At 42.7% G+C, this 19,838-nt stretch overlaps 1 protein-coding gene across 1 annotated transcript; it reads right to left on the minus strand.

The window, feature by feature from the left end:
- Positions 1–904: 904 nt before the first annotated feature.
- LOC148046348 (carbonic anhydrase 4-like) lies at positions 905–16,862 on the minus strand. Its single transcript, XM_087711995.1, has 8 exons — positions 16,787–16,862; positions 15,600–15,629; positions 14,706–14,870; positions 10,467–10,615; positions 7,794–7,883; positions 5,635–5,713; positions 3,256–3,422; positions 905–1,114 (listed from the first exon to the last, which is right to left on the minus strand). The coding sequence occupies exons 1-8, from the start codon at positions 16,860–16,862 to the stop codon at positions 905–907; spliced, it is 966 nt and encodes a 321-aa protein (XP_087568121.1).
- Between the last annotated feature and the right edge of the window lie 2,976 nt (positions 16,863–19,838).

Here is a 19,838-nt window from a genome sequence, read left to right on the forward strand (position 1 = left end):
CCTGCTCCTTGCCTGGCCGGCCAGCCGGCATGAAGACAAACCGCTCTTCTCCTCCCAGCCAGCCAGCCAGCCACCCCCACCCGACCTGCTCCCTGCCTGGCCGGCCAGCCGGCACAAAGACAAAGCGCTCTTCTCCTCCCAGCCAGCCACCCGACCTGCTCCCAAGAATGTCAGCGGGGATGGAGGAGACGGGAGGCGAGGTGGCAGAGCGCGGCAGCGGCGAGAAGCAACACCCATTATAAACGAGAGACGCCTGTCGGACACAGCGGCGGGGACGTTGTTTCTCGCTGCTGCCGCGCTCTTGCCTCACCAACAGTATCCCTCACCGCACGTCACTGCCAGTCAGTCGCCCCCAATGTAGCAGGACCTTGTCATGGCCTCAGGTCAAGTGGCAGAGTAGACCTCACTTCCAAAGGGGGGGGGATATTCCATAAGGCGGGGGCTACAACAGAAAAGGCTTTTTTCCTGGACCGTGCAAACCGAAATTATTTGATCCTTAGCTACCTCCCAAATTTCTAGCTTTATTTTTCCTGGGTTTCTGCCCCTGAATAAGCTGGTTGAGGGTGGGGAGGAGGTAGAACGGAACATGTGGAGGGCAGAAAGGCGGTAGCCTAGCTGTGACCCAGGGGTGGGTTGCTGCCGGCGTTACTGCCGGTTTGCAACCTGTGTGCAATGTGCGTGTGCGCTGTTCAATGTAAATACATGCACACAGAACAATTTGCAGTGAACTGCATACCCGCAGTCACTAAAATTCAAAATGGCAGTTGCCAAGTGGCAGTGAGGGAACTGGTTCATGGGCGTGTCAGGCCTGGGTCACTGCCAGTTCTGTGACCCAGGCCTGAATTCCACTACCGGAACCTCTCATGAACTGCAAGTCCACATGGTTCGCTCCTGCCATCCTCCTCTATACAGAAGAGAATGGTAGAAAAGTGGCGATAGAAAGGAAGAAGATGAATACAGTTGAGGGAGAAACAAAAATGGTAGCTGCAGACTTCAAAGCATTAGATGCTTCCACTTTGCGATCTCCAATCTTCTGTAGAGGACGGAAGTTGTTTATTAGCCAGGGGCCCTCTTCGGAATCCGTAGATGAGAGCCCTGAAGCAAATTTCCTGACCTATTGAAAGGAAGAGAAGTGGATATGAAAGCAAGAAAGACATGATGGCAGCATTCCAATATTTGAGGTCTTGGGTTAAAAAAACTGAACCAGTCCAGTCAGAGGAGGCATGGCCAGCAATTTGCATAACTCGGTCTCAAGGCTAATGGACAAAGTTACCCCATGCTTGGATTCCCCAAGCAGCGCACAGGAGAAGTTGTAAATGCTCCAACACCAGAGGTTTTTAATAAAAAATTGGACAAACATTTGAAATGGTATAGGGTTTCCTGCTTGAGCAGGAGGTTGGACTAGAAGACCTCCAAAGTCCCTTCTAACTGTTATTCAGTTAGGCTGCAGTGTTTCTCATCACCAAAATGCATTTGAACAAATCAACAATGCCAATATACAACTTGGCAGCCTAACAAAGCATTACAATATCCTCTTCATGTGCACCCTTGGTTATTTAAGAAACTCGGTTTTCAACTCTTCCGTTGGAAATTCCCAGAACTGAGCTCAATGGCAATTAATTTGAAGCAAAAAAAGAAAAGATTATCAGACAGATGGACAAGAAAGAAGGTTTTGGAGACTCGCTTCCTAAAATCTTCTAAAAAATTACTTTGGGTAGCAAAAGGACATGGTGGCTCAGTGGCTAAGACGCTGATGCTTGTTGATCAGAAAGGATGGCACTTCGGCAGTTCGAATCCATAGCATCATGTAACGGAGTGAGCGCCCATTATTTGTCCCAGCTTCTGCCAACCTAGCAATTCGAAAACATGTAAAAATGCAAGTAGAAAAATAGGAGCCACTTTTGGTATGAAGATAACAGCATTCTGTGTGCCTTTGGCATTTAGTCATGCCCACCACATGACCGCGGAGACATCTTTGGACAGCGCTGGCTCTTTGGCTTTGAAACGGAGATGAGCACCGCCCCCTAGAGTTGGGAATGACTAGCACATATATGCAAGGGGAACCTTTACCTTTACCTAGCGAATGAAGTTGATTACCTACTATAGAGCTAGTCTTTGACTTACAACCATTTGTTGAGTGGCTGTTCGAAGTTACAATGGCATCTTATGACCGATTTTCACACTTATGACTATTGCAGCATCCCCATAGTCAAATGCTTGCTCACATTTATGGTGGTTGCAGTGTCCTGGGATCATGTGATCCCCTTTTGCCACCTTCTGACAAGCAAAGTCAATGGGGAAGCTAGATTCATTTAACAACTGTGTTGGTGACATAACAATGGCAGTGATTCACCTAGCAACTGTGGCAAGAAAGGTTGTAAAATGGGGCACAACTCACTGAACAACCACCTCGCTTAGCAACAGGAATTTCGAGTTCATTTGTGGTCGTAAGTCGAGGCCTACTTGTAATTCTTTCGTGGAGCCAGAGAGAAAAAAATAAACTAAAAAGGAGCTACCTATTTCTAGCAGAGCATGATTTAGTGTCAAAACCCCAAACTTTGCTTTCCTCTTGCAAGCATCAACCAGGTTTGGCAACATCCTTTGATAAGTCATAGAGTAATGTTGTTTTTACTTCATCTCCAGCCCATGAGCAACATGGACCCAAGTCATCCTTGGTTGTCCCTGTGTCGAAATAGTGTTTCCTACTGTATTCTGACACCATATAAGGCACTTACACTTTGTTAAATTATGTCAGAGAAAAGTCAGGTGCGCAGTGACTCAAAGCAAAAAAGAAGAAAAAGCAGGATCAGCAATGGGGAGGACCAATTTCACGACAGAATTGTATTTGGCTGAGTCGGGAGGGCAAAGACTCAAAGCCCCATTTTGAGAGGAGTTCAGAGGGGAGAAACATTCCTAGGGGGTGTCCTTGGGGAGGGGGTGGGGGTCAAAAAAGTCAAGATGGTATCCACAACTGAATGATCAAACGCCAGCTCTTTTTACCTACATTTTTCTACTTGCATTTTTACGTGCTTTCGAGCTGATAGGTTGGCAGAAGCTGGGACAAGTAAAGTAAAGGGAGCTCACTCCATTATGTGGTGCTAGGGATTCAAACCGCCGAACTGCCAACCTTTCTGATCAACATTGCAAACTGTCAGAAGATTCCTATTCTATAGACCTGAGCCTTAAAATGCCTAACTGAACTCTTCAGGGGTGGATTTTGTTGTTCACGTCCTCCCGACACAACTGTATTCTTACCACTTTAGGAGGCAACAGGATGGGGTCAGCAAAGACAGTCCATATCACAGCCTCGTCACAGCCAGGGGTGGTGAGGGATCCAGGGTAGCGGTAATAACGGGTGAACCCATCATTGGAACCCATCAAATCCAGCAGAGAAAAAGAGCGGTCAAGAGACCCAACTTCACCTATTCAGGAATCGGAGGAAAAATAGTCATGCCTTGCCTGCTCAACTGAGTTATTTTCAAGTCTATTTTCACCCTGACTGTGAAAGAAAAATATGGGAAGCCAATTAGAGCTGAGACCCTTTTGATTTGATTTGATTTGATTTTGATTTTAACTTTATTTGTATGCCGCCCTTTTCCCTGGGGAGACTCAGGGCGGCTCACAATTCAGGGGGAGGGAAGTACAAAACAAGTTATACACATAAAGACAATACATCGTTAAAAAACACAACAGTCGTACTATTCGGGTGGGGTTGAAGTCTTTAGCCCCAGGCCTGTCGGGACAGCCAGGTTTTAAGGGCTACGCGAAAGGTCTGAAGGGTGGTGAGGGTACGAATCTCCATGGGGAGCTCATTCCAGAGGGTCGGAGCAGCCACCGAGAAGGCTCTCCTCCGGGTAGTTGCCAGTCGACATTGACCGGCTGATGGAATTCGGAGGAGGCCTAATCTATGGGATCTTATTGGCCTAGTGGAGGTAATTGGCACCGTTGCTGTCAGGAAGGCCGTTCTTATTGCTACCCAAATTCAAATAAAACGTAAAATGCTTTATTTTATTTTTTTTAAATAAAATTTAGAATCTCTTGTGATCAACCTGAAATTTGGAAGATCTTGCAAATCAAGCAAGCAACAAGCACATCATGCAAGCTTGCATTTTTTGGTGAATTTGATGATGATGGCGAGAAAAATTTGGGATTTGGAAGAATTCCATGTATAGAATCACAACCATCTATAGCCTGAAAGAGGTGCAGGCCCCTGCTGTAGTAAGTGTGGTACATCAGATTAGGGCTGAAGAGACGTGGGATCAAATCCCAGCAGCCCTGAAACTTGTTGGGAGATGTTGCACATTCCTGCTGAATCATGCTGATGTCTCTTTCTAGCCACTGACTTTCTGCACAAGCTCTCCAGGGGCACCCTCTGCCTCTATTCCTCAAACGCTCTAAAAAAAGGTTGGTCAAGTTCATGGAAGTGATGAAAAACAGTCTGCTCAGGGATGGGCTTCAAAAATTTCAGCAACAGGTTCTCTGCCCAGTTGCTGGATGGGTGTAGCCATGGTAGGGATGGCCTAGTTGGCCTCCTATACCACGGTGTGGGAACCGATTTTGCCTTCCCCAGGCTCCGGAGACTTTCCTTGAGCCTCTGGGAAGGCAAAAACAGTTGGTCAACCACTAGAAGCGCTATATTCTGGACTAGATCGGATCCAATTAGTAGGGCGACTTAAGTTTTTATATATCTGGAACGAGCTCCCTGTTGAGATCCGGATCCTTACTACACTCCCGGCCTTCCGCAAAGCCACCAAGTCCTGGCTGTTCCAGCAGGCTGGGGGGAGCTGAGAAGGACCTACCTCCATAGAAATTGTGAATGTTGGTTTTGTTTTTAATATGTTGTCTTTGTCTTGTTCCCCCCTTTCCCTTGTCTTTTGTGAGCCGCCCGGAGTCCTCCAGGAGTGGGCGGCATACAAAACAAATAAATAAATAAATAATAAATAAATATATTAATTAATAGCTTTTAGCCCATCCATCTTCACAAGACTGCTATGAGAAAAATATGGAGGGGACAGGAAATATGTATCATCATTGATCTCCGTAGACCAGTGGCGTCCGAACGTAGCTATTTCAAAATTGTGGACTTCAACTCCCAGAATTCCTCAGCCAGCATGGAACTTTAAATTTTGTGGAGTCTCTGATGCTCTCTGGCCTTGGTTGTTTGCTCTACAGACCTTTCACTACCAAACTAGGTAACCTCATCAGTGCTAATGAATTTGCTCCCTATTTTTATAATTGCTCTACAAGTGTTGATTGGGTGTGGTTTTATACTCCTTGGTAGTTCCTTGATTAGGGCATTGTTTTCTGTTTGATTGTTCGTTTGTTTATCTCCTTGGTAGGCCCTTGTTTAGAGTATTGCATTCTGCTTGATTGTTTGTCAGGTGCTAATCCCTTATGTAGGTCAGTTTATCTAGGTTGCTTGTTTTATCTACTTTGATTTTTTTTTAAAGATTAGCAAGTCATTAGAAAGGCATGTCAGGACAAGACAGGGAAATGGTTGGAGCAATCAGCCCACTGGACGAAGCCAGTTGCAAAGTGGAAGCATCCATTTACCAGCTCATTTATGGAAGCCAGTGTGAAGTCTTAGAGATACAAGAAGATCCAAACATCTCTCCAGAAATTTGGCAAACTTACCTTTTTTGGAAATATTTTTGAGGTTCTTGGCGAACCATTCCCATGCCTCTACCGTTTTGCTCTTGGCTTCCTCAGATTCCTGCAAAAAGGAAGAAAGAATAGGAGGGGATGTCAGGCATGGAAGAACAGGCCCATATGTGAATTTCAAATTAACTGATTTATTGCTAAAAGCCTATGCACAAGAATTTTTCCAAGTAATAGTTAGAGTTAGATAAGGGTCGATGACAGTGAAAAGAAGTCAGACTCAGCTCTTTTGTAGCTGGATAGGGATTCTAGACCAATCCCTCTTTTCAGTCCACCCCCTGACTCTTCCAGTGCTTTTCTTCCATAACACTCAAGAATTTGGGGATGAAACAAATTTAGACATTGAAGAGTCTCCTCCCCTAACCAAATGCCTCCAGTTTTCCACCCGTTTGTAATTTTAGAGTCAAAACCACGAACACAGGGAGGCATTCCTGATTGACATTGCTGATAGCATATTATGAAACTTACAGTGAAAAAATATTGGATTGGCAATGTTAGTTTTTGATGGCTGTTTGCTGCCACCTAGCAATGGTTTCTAGTTTTGCAATACAAATCTAATAGCCTTAAATGCAACTTATTGCAATTGAAATGCTGAAATTATACAACAGCCAATTATCCACCCCAAAAGTGCTTCTTAGGACGATATTTCACATCAATTGGGGAAAATGAGCTACAGTTTGTAGGGAAATAGATTTCTCTCATCTCTTTCATTTACATTACACTCAAGCGGTGGCTGAGAGCAGACAGGGGAAAAAAGAAGCACAGAATCAAACCATATTTTGAGAATCGGATTAATTGCTTTTGCCTTTTTTTATTTTTCTCTTGGTTTCTTCTTCAAAGTTGCAAAACTATTGATTCCCTCACTTTGGATCAATTAATCAATGGGAAAAATACAAAGATTTTCATACTCATTTCTCTGACAGAATGAATTACTATACAGGTGGTTCTCAATATAGGACTGTAATTGAACAAGTAATTTTGGTCATAAGTTGTGCCATAAAACTGGTGACGTAGGTTACTACATCATCAGACCTAATTTTACAAACTTTTTTGTGGCAGCCATTAAATGAATGCAGCAGTTGCTAAGTGAATCCTTTGTTTGCTATGGGTGAAGCCAAAAGTAAATGTCGGTTTTTGCAAAAAGATTATATTAGTCATGTGACCAAGGGGTACTGTATATGGCTATAAATGCAGGCAGGTTGGCGAACACCCAAAATGTGACCACATGATTACAGGACGATGGTGGAAATCAGAAATTCAAATCAGGGTTGTAAATATCTTTTGGGGAGGTTCGTCGTAACTTTGAGCTGCTTTTTTTTTTAATGTGATGAAATGTTACATGGTACACATAAAATTGCTGAGCAGGAATGTTATATCACAAATGACTCAAATGATGTTCACCAAAGAAAGAACTCATTGTTCTGGTTGTTAGTTGCAAAGGCATGTCCAACCCATCGCGACCCTATGGACAATGTTCCTCCAGGCCTTCCTGTCCTCTACCATCCTCTAGAGTCCATTTAAGCTCACGCTTACTGCTTCGGTGACTCCATCCAACCACCTCATTCTCCATTGTCCCATTCTTCTTTTGCCCTCAATCTTTCCCAACATTAGGCTCTTCTCCAGTGAGCCTTTCCTTCTCATTAGGTGGCCAAAGTATTTGACTTTCATCTTCAGGATCTGTCCTTCTAAAGAGCAGTCAGGGTTAATCTCCTCTAGGACTGACCGGTTTGATCGCCTTGCAGTCCAAGGATTCTTCTCCAGCACCAGAGTTCAAAGGCCTCAATTCTCTGGCAATCAGACTTTCTTTTTGTACATTTTTGTAAATATCTTCTTTATAGCAATAGCAATAGCAGTAGACTTATATACCGCTTCATAGGCCTTTCAGGCCTCTCTAAGCGGTTTACAGAGAGTCAGCATATTGCCCCCAACAATCTGGGTCCTCATTTTACCCACCTCGGAAGGATGGAAGGCTGAGTCAACCCTGAGCCGGTGAGATTTGAACCGCTGACCTGCTGATCTAGCAGTAGCCTGCAGTGCTGCATTTAACCACTGCGCCACCTTGGCTTTATCTTACTACCTGATTTTTATAGATTGGCATATTTGGCCAATGTAGCTGATTTGGTTCGGACGCTCACCTCGATAAAAAATGCCAGCACCGCGATGCCCTTTGGATCCTTCACAGCATTTGCTATGCTAAGGTTGTTTCTGGTATGTACGATGTGCAACTGAAGAGAGAACACAAAGATTTTAGTATCCTGATTGTATATAGACCAAGCTTCCTTACCTGATTTTCATTTACTTTATTTATATGAATCCCGTCTTTATTAGTTTTACAAATAACTCAAAACCGTGAACATATCCAACACAACTCCCTCCTAACTATTTTCCTCATGGCAGCAATCCTGTGAGGTGATTAGGCCGAGAAAGAATGGCCCAAAGTCACTCAAAGGCAGTGGTGGGATTCAAAAACTTAACAGCCAGTTCTCTGCCCTAATGACCAGCTGCGTAGATGTGGCTGGGTGGTCATGTGACTGGGTGGGCGTGGCCAACTCAATGTCACTCAGGTCGATGGGCGCTTCACCTTAGCTGTTACAATGTAATAAGGGTTAACCGGAGAGGCAGTTTCTGTAAGCAGGGCAATAAAGATGAGGCTAGAAACAACACCAGAATGTTTCTTTCCTGCCTTCCTTACAGGATTAGCCCTGTAAAGTGAAATAAAACAAAATGAGATTTCTTCCAACAACCGGTTCTCCTAACTGCTTAGAAAGTTAACAACCGGTTCTCCCGAATAGGTGCGAACTGGCTGAATCCCACCACTCAAAGGCCTTCCATAGCTAAGATGGTCTCCTGCTTTCTAGTCTGGTACCTTAACCACTAGGCCAGCCTGTTTTCCTCCAAGTATAGTGGATTATAACTCCCACAATTTTCCCTCAATATTTATTTATTATTTTTATCCCATCAACTCTTGGCAATTAACCCTCCTGCCTCTTGTTTCCCCCCACAACAACAATCTCTTAATGCAGATTGGACTGAGAAAGTGTGAGTGGCCTAATGTTACCTTTCAATGCTAAAGAAGAACTAGAACTCATAATCTCCCAGTTTCTAGTCTAGCATTTTAACCACTGACTCTTGAAGTCTATACAACATGAGCAGGGATGGGCTGTTATGGGTTCGGCCAGTTTCAGGAGAACCCGTAGCTAACGCTTTAGCCAGTTTGGAGAACCTCCAAATCTCATCCCTGGCTGGCCCCTCCCCCCGCCCCTCCCAGGAGTCTTCCAAAACTTTTGGGAGGCCCGTTTTCCCCACTCCCCAAACCTCCACACAGCCCATTTTGGATGTGAGGTAAGTACAGGGCCTGCGCGGAGGCTCGGGGAGTGGGGAAAACAGGCCTCCCAGAAGTTTCGGAAGTCCAGAAACGTTTCCATCTTCTGGAGGGCCTCCTGAGCCCAGGGGAGGCAATTTTCGCCCTCCCAGAGGCTCGAGGAAAGCCTAGGAAAAGGCAAAAACTGTCCCCCTGCCATGTTGCAGGAGGCTGACTAGGCCACACCCACCATGGCCACACCCATCCAGTAACCGGGCAGAGAACCCATCGCTGATATTTTTGAAGCCCACCCCTGAACATGAGGGATATCACATTGGGAAATGTTGAGATATGCAACCAAGCCATGATAGATGTTGCAGCTTTCCCTTGGAAACGTGGAAGTTAAGATCCCATGTGGCCCTCGGGAATCTGAGATACAGTCCCCAACACAGTTCCAGAAGCTGCCAGAAGGTTGCTATTTTGAATGCAATAGAAACTATAAAACACAAGTAACTTAATGCGTCAATGCAATGCAATTGATGTGATTTTAAACTATATATTTAACTGAACCCTTGAACTAACTCCATTTCATTTGGGAAATGTGCCCGTGGTTGCATTCCAGGTCTGGCTTCAGTCCTTAAAATATTGCAAATTCCTATATTCTGTGGAAAAGCTATAATTGGGAGAAGGGCAATCAATTTCAGAAATTGCAACATGGCAAACTCAGTCCTGAAAGCTCTTGGTTTTCCCAAGCTTCAGGCAAACTTTCAGAGGATTTAACTTTGTTACAGATAATCCTTGACCACAATTGAGCCCCAAATGTCTGTGGCTAAGCAAGACAGTTGTTGAGTTTTGCCCCATCTTACAATCTCTTTTGCCAGAGTTGTTAGATGAATCATGGCAGTTGTTAAGTTGTAGTCGTGACCCGACAAATGTGCACCCACTAAAGCGTGCCAACAAAACCACGCCCACAAAACCGTGATTAGGGTTTTTAGGTTGGATTAGGGCTAGGTTTCGGGTAAGGGTAAAGGTTAGGGTTGTTAACATTGTTACTGTTATTTTCACGTTGTTTCGATGGCACACTTTTGTCAGCGCGCATTTGTCGACGCACTTTAGTGGGTGCGCTTTCGACGTCGCTGTTTTGTCGCGACGGTTTTGTCGGGCGCACATTTGTCGGTGAACCGTTGTAGTAACATGGCTGTTAAGTGAATCGGGCTTCCACATTGATTTTGCTTGTCAGAAGGTCACAAAAGGGGGTCATATAGCCCCAGGACATGGCTATCGTCATAAATATATGCTACATTTTGATCAAGTCTTCAAGTCATTTTTTTCCAGTGCCGTAACTTTGAATCATCACTAAACAAATGGTTGTACCTAAGTCGAGGACTATCTGTAACCGGCAACAGCTGAAACAATTGCTTATGCTGTAATAAAGCAGTATCGATAGACTTTTTTGGGGCACAAAAAGGAGAATTCCACGTAAGTCTGCTGGGGAATCTGATCTCACCTCCATTGAGTATTGTTTGCCATCAATCTGATGCTCCGAACCATGCCCTTTGGCACCGTCTCCCCAGTGAAGGTGAAAGGATTTGGCTGTATAGCGGGCGGGAAGGCCGAAACCAGCGAGATGAAGACCATCTTCCAGGGATACATCAGCTGCCGATTAAAGAGAGAAGAAAAATCCAGCTCTGTGCTCAGCGTTCTTGATCCTGTCTTCAACCTTCGGAGGCTTTTGATTGTGGGAGTTTAGCCCAAAGCACTTCAAGAGCCCAAGTTTGCTTTCCTTTGAGCTATAATCAAGGGTGGGTAACCATGGCAACTTTATGACCGGTGGACTTCAACTCCCAGAATTCCTGAGCCAGCATGGAGAGTTGAAATAAAGTTGCCACAGTCATCCACTCCTGAGCTAAATGCTAGAAATGAGAATCAATTATGCTAATTAGTGCGATTGAAAATACAGTTGGTCCTCGATTTATGACTACCGTTTATTTATTTATGACTATTATATGTTTGTTTGTTTTGTCAAACATGTACAAGATAACTGGTATTAATATAAAGATGGACAAGAACAAGGAAATGAGCATAAATAAATAGGGACAGTAGGACAGGGATGGTAGACACACCGGTGTGCTTATGCACAATTGGGATCACAATTTCAGTCATTAAGCAATTCTGTTATTAAGCAAGCCATCATGTGACTGGACCTGATCTTACAATCATTTTTACTGCAGTTGTTAAGCAAAGCACCGGGGGTGTTCAACGAATGTAGTTTCCAAACTGATTTTGCTTGTGGGAAGATCACAAATCACAACTATGTGACTACCAGGTGCAACAAGTGTTATAAATGCGAGCCAGTTGCTAACACCCAAATTGTAATGACAAGATTTGCATGGATGATGCAACAGTTATCACTTCAAGGCCATCATAACTTCAACTTGTCATTAAATGAACAGTCATAAGTCAAGGACTACCTGTATGAACTGTACACCTTCTGAAGATTTCATCTGATCTGGGTTGCCTGTTTTCCCCACCCTACATTTACCAGAGGCTATTTTTCAATGCCATTGTAACTTCGAACAGCCACTAAACAAATGGTTCAAGTCAAAGAGTAGCTCTATAGTAAGTAATCAACTTCATTCGCTAGGTAAAGGTTCCCCTTGCATATATATGCTAGTCGTTCCCAACTCTAGGGGGCAGTGATCATCTCCGTTTCAAAGCCGAACAGCCAGCGCTGTCCAAAGATGTCTCCGTGGTCATGTGACCGGCATGACTAAATGCCGAAGGCGTACAGAACGCTGTTACCTTCCCACCAAAGGTGGTCTCTATTTCTCTACTTGCACTTTTACATGTTTTTGAACTGTTGGGTTGGCAGAAGCTGGGACAAGTAACGGGAGCTCACTCCACTACGCAGCGCTAGGGTTTCGACCCGCCAAACTGCCAACCTTTCTGATCAACAAGCTCAGTGTCTTAGACCCTGAGCCACCATGTCACCAGAAAGTTGTAACTACAACTCCCAAAATTCCAAGCCAAGAACAACTGAGAACTCTGGGAATACATCAGTGACCATTGAGTTACAGAAAGTGGCTATATAATTTTACACAATGGAAGTGGCTGGATAGAGAAAACACACACACAAACACACACATACACATTTTACATTCATTTTCATATCCAAGAATACTGATTTTAGCGAGATTAACTTTTGAAGCAAGGATTTGAGTCTTCCCTTTATTTCTACTTGGCGCTTGAGGCCTCATTTGTGGAAATATGCCTTTCCTTGGGAATTTCTAACGCATCAGCAAAAGGAAAGAGCATCATTACTCAACTTGATGGGAGAAACGCTTGGTTCCTCCCCCTCCTTGGGTAATATGCTTGCAAATTACAACAAGTGTGCAAAAACAAACATCAAAAGATAATCGCTGTATGGCTAGTTGCATGATCCCTTCATAACCAACATTCCTTTGCCCAATTGCTGTAGGAGTAAATCCATTGGGTAAAGTTAACACCTCTTCGAATTAAATTCACCCCTTGCATGCACCTACACAGTGTTCTTGGCAACATTTTAAGATTTGTTTTCCGCACTTCAGAGATTTCCATCCAAACTCACTCATCATTGCATTCACAAGTGGACAAGTTGCTAATTTTTGAGGAACAATGCAGAGAAATTCACACTAAAGCAATTCCTGGCATGAACACAACTAGAGCCAAGGAATCGTGGAGTTTCTAATCTAATATTTAGAGAGAGAGAGAGAGTTTGGCACAGTGGTTAAAGGAGGTGGTTCAAAAGCTAGGTGACTGTGAATTCTAGTCTTGTCGTAGGCAGGTCAGCCACTCTTGATCAGCAAATCAATGGTGGAAAAGATTTCTATGTAGTCTGTAGCGGATTGATCCTAGTTACCAAAAGCCAGGATCAACTGGAAGAGCCATACTAACAAGAGCCTAACGTTAGAAGAGCATCAAATCCATTTTGGCCCAGTTTCTTCTTCCCTTCTCCAACTATCAACTGTTAAAACTTTCCCTCACTGTAGTCCCTTTATTTTTCCTCCCCTACATCCTGCAACACAAATTCCCCAATAGTCTGAAATTCAGAGTGATTGCAGCAGCCTATAAATGCAGCACATACATTTCCACACAGCTAGGGAATGGACCCAAAAGAAGACCAATAAAGATGATTAGGGAACTGGAAGCTAAAGCATATGAAGAAATGTTGTAGGAAGTTTAATGAAAAGAAGGACTAGGGGAGACATGATAGCAGAGTTCCAATATCTCAGGGGCTGCCACAAAGAAGAGGGAATCAAGCTATTCTCCAAAGCACCTGAAGGCAGGACAAGAAGCAATGGGTGGAAACTAATCAAGGAGAGATGCAACCTAGAACTAAGGAGAAATTTCCTGACAGAACAATTGATCAGTGGAACAACTTGCTTCCAGATTTTGTGAATCCTCCAACACTGGAAGTTTTAAAGACGATGTTGGATAACCATTTATCTGAAGTGGTATAGGGTTTCCTGCCTAGGCGGGAGTTGGACTAGAACAGTGTTTTTCAACCTTTTTTGTGCAAAGGCACATTTTTTTCATGAAAAAAATCACGAGGCACACCACCATTAGAAAATGTTAAAAAATTTAACTCTGTGCCTATATTGACTATATATAAAGTAATTTTCCCACGGCACACCTTACACTATGTCACGGCACACTAGTGTGCCGCGGCACAGTGGTTGAAAAACACTGGACTAGAGGACCTCCAAGGTCCCTTCCAACTCTCTTATTCTATACTGTCACAGGTGTTGTGTTCCTTCTTGCACTTTGACTGTTTGATTGGAGTCCCCCGCCCCCACTGTTCCTATTTTAGGACTAGAAACATTTTCATTTTAAAAGAGTGCATGAGAATTCTATATGCAAGAAATTGAAAGATACATAATCCCCACAAGAGAAGTAGGGATGGAAAAAGGGATGGAGCTAGCAGAGATGGCAAAAGATTCTTTTAATAGGAGAAAAGAAATATTTCCATGTTTGTGGACTTTGTGCTGGGAACAAAACAAAATAAATTCTTGGCATTGAATTTTGCTGAGTAATCTAGTTTGTTGTTACATAAATGGCTAGTATTTTGTTTGTTTGTTTGTCTCTGCCTTTATTTATGCAAATAACTCAAGGCGGCAAATATGCCTAATACACCTTCCTTTTTCCCCATAACAACAACCCTGTGAGGTGAGCTGAAAGAGAATGACTGGCACAAAGTCACCTAGCTGGCTTTCATGGCTAAGGTGAGACTACAACTCACAATCTCTTGATGTTTGGCCAAGGACACCCAGTTGGGTTTCATGCCTAACATGGGGTTTGAACTCATAGTCTCTCATTTTCAAGCCCGGTACCTTAACCATTGGACCAAACTGGCTCTCTAGTACTTGTCAGCACTGGGATTCACTTACCTTCCCTACTGGTTCGCAAATGTGAGCACATGTGCACTGTACCTGCACATGCGCAGTGCTTGTGAATTACATTGGGGCGGGTGGGCGGAGCTTCCGCAGCCACCACTACCGGTTCACCTGAATACCACTTCTGGGTATAAAATAAAAGTTGAGGCTATACAGTAATTCTATTTTGTATTTCATTGTGCTGAAAATAATTGGAAACTAATGCTTCTTTTTTTCTTTCCCCCTTCTTCCCTTTTTTCCTACTACATTTTCATTTGTATTTCACATCATGATAATTTTAATAAAATTGCTGAAAACACAACATAGTAATTCACCTGTTTTCCCAGTATTCTTGATTTTCAGCAGCTTTTTTGGGTTTTCATAACCAACAAGATCCACAGGACCCAGACTGGGGTTGTGGGAAGCGTCTCGCCGAATAATGTTGATGGGTGACTGTCTCTTCCCGTTGCAATGGCCAAGAGATATCCAGGTTTTAGGACCTTCCCAACAATCCCCCCAAAAAGGGATAGTCATTAGACTGGAAGTGCCAAAGAAATACTTGGGGGGAAAAAAAAGCAGATGGATTCTAGCTTTCCTAAAGGCTACTATCGCTGCTGGGTATCCTGCTCATGGTTAGCAAATCATAAGAATAGGATTTTCTCTTTTTTTAAACTACAAAGTAAAGCCATGGGATGAGATATAGTCGCAAAGCTGAGTTTTGGAATTTAAATGCAATGGATGATCTCTGGCTGAGACTAAGTACAACTTGGGATCTAAGGCAGCGATGGCTAACCTTTTTGTCCTCGTGTGCCAAAAGCGTGTGTGCGCGCAATTGTGTGTGTGTGTGTGCCTACACCATAATGCAATGCGCATGTGAAACCCTCACCACCTGCAGAGGTGAACACGCCCCCCCCCCGCTCTCGCACCTCCCCACACATGTGCGTGCAACACCCCCCCCCCTAACCCTGTTTTGGGCCTAGCAGGCCTTTCTGAAGCCTCCTGGGACCAAAAATGCGGCGTGGGGGATGCTTCCCCCCACACTGTGCCCCGCCCCATGTACATATGCACAACTCCCCCCCCCCAGGCATGCTCCGCATCTCCTGCATGCAGAGGCATGAAAATCAGTTGGATAATGGGAAGGTTCCCCATGCTACCTGTGGCACATGTGACAAAGTTTCGCCAACCTAGATCTAAGGGGTCAAAAGGAAAAGTAGCTCTGTTTTTCTTACCACAATGTGGCTCCATGTAACACCAGGATCCTAGAAAAGGAAAGAAATAGGGTGAGCTGGACTTCTAGCAATCCCAAGAATTTTTTGGAACTAGGGTGTCTAAAAATTATGGCGCAAAAACTCAAAATGGCCACCCTAATCAAAACCTTGCTTAGTTTTGGACCACTAGAGCAGTGTTTTTCAACCTTTTTTGTGCAAAGGCACACTTTTTTCATGAAAAAAATCACGAGGCACACCACCATTAGAAAATGTTAAAAAAATTTAACTCTGTGCCTATATTGACTATATATAAAGTGTTTTTCCCACGGCACACCTTACACTATGTCACGGCACACTAGTGTGCCGCGGCACAGTGGTTGAAAAACACTGCACTAGAGGACCTCCAAGGCCCTTTCCAACTCTGTTATTCTGTTCTGTTCTGTTCCGATTCTACTCAGTTGCCGAACGTCTAAATTTTGATCATGTGACCATGGGAAAGGGGCAATGGTCATAAGTATGGAAAATGGCCCTGTTACTTTTTCCAGTGCCATTGTAATCTCGAATGATCACTAAACGAACCGTTGTAAGTTGAGGACCACCTGTACTTCTGTGAGCGCTGGCGTCATTTGACTTCGCCTGCTTCCACCTGCCTCTCAACAGGAAGTCAACTCTACCAACCAGCACGCAGGGCATGCATTTCAACACATTTGGGAGCTGTACACATTGAGCTGTCTGCAGTTATCTGCAACCCCCCACTTGTACATCAACCCCTTCGCAACATAGTTGTGTGCAGTGGTGGACAAATCAAAATCAAGATTCAGCCCTGCTTGAACTCTGTTCTGGTACCAATTCAGGGCTGAATTTAGTGGACTAGTTTCTTGTGTATAGGCCTGGGCATGAAATCTGGGCTGCAACTTAACACATGCCCCAGATCCTTGCCCCTGTCCGGATGCCTTGAATCCAGCCATAGTCCTTCTAACTTCCACGTATTTTTCATGGTCTCCAAACCAAAGTGTTTAGTCACCGATTTTTTTCCAACCCATCTCCAATCTAGCATTTCCCATTCAGGCTCAACCTTGTTAGCTTTCCAAAGTTGGGGAGCCAAATCCATCCAAAGAGGGTTTAGTTGAACCCTGGAAGGCCTTACTGGTCTTCCGCTGTCCCCCCCCTCACCTCCCCATCAACATGCTTCCTAAATTCTGCATTACCTTCAGAACTGGAGTAACATCCACTTGGAAGCCAAAAGACCATCGTGAGGGTGGTGAGTATCTTGACAGAATCCATGGGGCAGGATTTTGTCCGGCTATGGGGAAAAGTGCAGGCCGATTGGTTAATCCATAAGGCGAACATTAGTAATAAGAACTCTGGTGGCACAATGATTAGAATTCAGGATTGCAGGCAAACTCCGCCCACAGCCTGGAGTTTGATCCTTATAGGCTCAAAATTGATTCAGCCTTCCAACCTTCCGAGGTCAGTAAAATGAGGACACAGGTTGTTGGGGTCAATACTCTGACATTGTAAACTCCCCAGACAGTTCTAAAGCACTATGGGGCGGCATATAAGTCTATTATAATTAATAGTAGAGGTATAAAGTGTTTCTTTTTCCTGGCAAGCTTTAGGATGAGTGAACTCCCAGAATTCCCCAGCCTTCCAGAATTCTGGGCGAGGAAGTCCATACATCTTCAAGTAGCCAACATTAAAAAAAAACACTTATATGAACTATAGTAGCACTTATTTAGCATTAATAGTAGTAATAATACTAGTGGGATAAACAAATGGTAGTAGCAATACTAGTAGTATAATAAGCGTCATGATTGTGGCAACAAAGCATATAGATAGATAGATAGATAGATAGATAGATAGATAGATAGATAGATAGATAGATAGATAGATAGATAGATAGATAGATAGATAGATACAGATACAGATACAGATATATAGACAGATATATAGACATATAGATTAGCTATCTATGTCTGTCTGTCTGTCTGTCTGTCTGTCTGTCTGTCTGTCTGTCTATCTATCTATCTATCTATCTATCTATCTATCTATCTATCTATCTATCTATCTATCTATCTATCTATCTATCTATCTATCTATCTATCCATCCACCAGAAATCATTTATGAGAAACTAAGCATGGGATGAAACTTTGTTCAAAAGAAAAATCAAGATTTAGTCTTAGCATATGATTAATCTCGACAATCATCATACAAATTAGACATTATATCGAGTTTATGAACATATACTTGGTAAACTTAATGGCTGAACAATTTGCTGAATTCTTTCCTGCAGTTGTTTTAAATTTTTAAAATTAGAATTATTTCAAATTACTCCCCATAGCGATGCTGAATTCTAGAATCTTTTGAAAACAGGATTAATGGCAACTGATTGCAATTGTTCTTTGCAATTGTTGGTTTTCTTTTAAAATATTAGAAGCTTCATGGGCTGCTAATGCAGCTATAAACAAAAAGGACAAAAACTATATAGGATTGTTTATACATATTAATCAGTTGTCACGTCCCAACGTTCAGTTCTGGCACCAGAATGCCTAGATAAAAAGCTGAGTGTTTTGGGTGTAGTAGTTTGGTTGCCAAATTTTGAAAGAAGTAATCTATGATTGAGCGGATGACTTCACACACACATTTGCATTGGGCACCAGAAGCCACAACTAACTTCCATAGTGCAAAGCACTTATATAACAACAAGGAACGTGTGATAATGAGACCATTGATAAGGAGTTGCCATACATGTTGCAACAGAGGGGAAATTTCTGTACACATACAGAAAGTTTTAGGAGTGAGTACTGTATAAGATGAAACATTTAAAAAAAAACACAAGGCTAAGTGATGAACGATAACAGTCCTGAGTTCTAATTAACTCATAGACATCCTTACCACAAGATGTGATAACAAACGTATGAGACAAATTTACAGGAAACCAAACCATCACTTTCTAAATGAAGCTTCCCTTTTTCTGGGTATAATTGTGCTCACAACATTTTTCTGCTCAGATTAAGCGAGGGGAAAGATGAGATTGCTTTCATGCCTTGTTTGATGGCGGTGTTCTAATATTTGAGGAGCTGCCACAAAGAAAAGCCGGCAACCAGAAAGTAAGACAAGAAACAATGGATGGAAACTAATCAAGCAGAGAAGCAATCTGGCATTAAGGAGAAATTTCCTAATGGTGAGAACAATGAACCAGTGGAACAGCTTGTCTTCAGAAGTTGTGCATGCCCCATCACGCACAAGAGACTCTCAAGAAGAGACCCATTTATCTGAAATGGTATAGCATGTCCCTTACAACTCTGTTATTATGTTCTGTATTTCTAGTATTTCTATACATGAAGGAGGATTTTATACCTTCCTTCCCCTTTCCTTTCCTTCTCTTCTCTTCCCTTTTTATTTATTTATAATTTATTTTATTGCTTTCATGCCTCATTTCTGTATATCAAGGAGAGTTTGGTGCATTTATTTCTTTAAGTTTTATCCCGCCTTTATTACTTGAGTTATTTGTAAAAATAATTGATGTGGCACTTAAACAAATAAACACACTGAAGGCAGCAAAATTTCTAATATTCCTTCCTCCTCCTATTTTTCCCATAACAATAAACCTGTGGGGTTAATTGGACTAAGAAAGGGAGAGGGAGGGAGGGAGACAGAGACAGAGATGGTTCAAAGTCACTTACTTGATTTTCATGTCCAAGGGAGGACTAGAACTCACAGTGTCCTGGTTTCTGGGTCAGCACCTTAAACCACTACACTAAACTGGCTGTACATTATTACATTATTCTCAGAAAGACGCTACGGAAATATAAGAACTAGAAGTAAAATTGTCTGTGTAAAAACACATTAATAGAATTAGCACAATTAATAGAGTTAAATAAAGTAAGAAGTATAGCGTTAGATATTTTAAATATTGGTATTAAACTGGAATAGATAATTAATGAATAGGATTGTAAATTTGAATTGTTATTGCACAAAATATTTGTACCCAGACGATACACTGTTTAATGGATGATGGCTTGTTTATATTATAATAAAATAAAAAACTTACTAGAAAAAAGAAAATGGCTATGAAAATTGATGGGTCCTTGGGGTGGTATTGAGTAGCATTTATTTTCTCAGTAAACCATAGAGGCCTTGATCACCACTAAAAATAGCCAGAAATTCAAAATCTATCACAAAATAAAACTCTCACAGCATCAATCGTCCAGCTTATCCAAATTTCTAACCCATTTTTTTTTTGTTATTTAAAACCC

The sequence above is a fragment of the Thamnophis sirtalis genome, unplaced genomic scaffold (assembly GCF_051295495.1).
Source record: "Thamnophis sirtalis isolate CommonGarterSnake01/CBP01778 unplaced genomic scaffold, rThaSir2_p1.2 scaffold_4, whole genome shotgun sequence".
Taxonomy (NCBI): Eukaryota; Metazoa; Chordata; class Lepidosauria; order Squamata; family Natricidae; genus Thamnophis; species Thamnophis sirtalis.

What these genes read in the sequence shown, in the direction of transcription:
- LOC148046348 (XM_087711995.1), bottom strand. Translation starts at nt 16,862, where the DNA reads ATGGATTCTGTCAAGATACTCACCACCCTCACGATGGTCTTTTGGCTT. An exon ending in TGCTGGCATTTTTTATCGAG is followed by an intron (nt 5,714 to 7,793) that starts GTGAGCGTCCGA and finishes TCCTTTTTGCAG; the next exon opens with GAATCTGAGGAAGCCAAGAG. An exon ending in TCCTGTTGCCTCCTAAAGTG is followed by an intron (nt 1,115 to 3,255) that starts GTAAGAATACAG and finishes TCCTTTCAATAG; the next exon opens with GTCAGGAAATTTGCTTCAGG.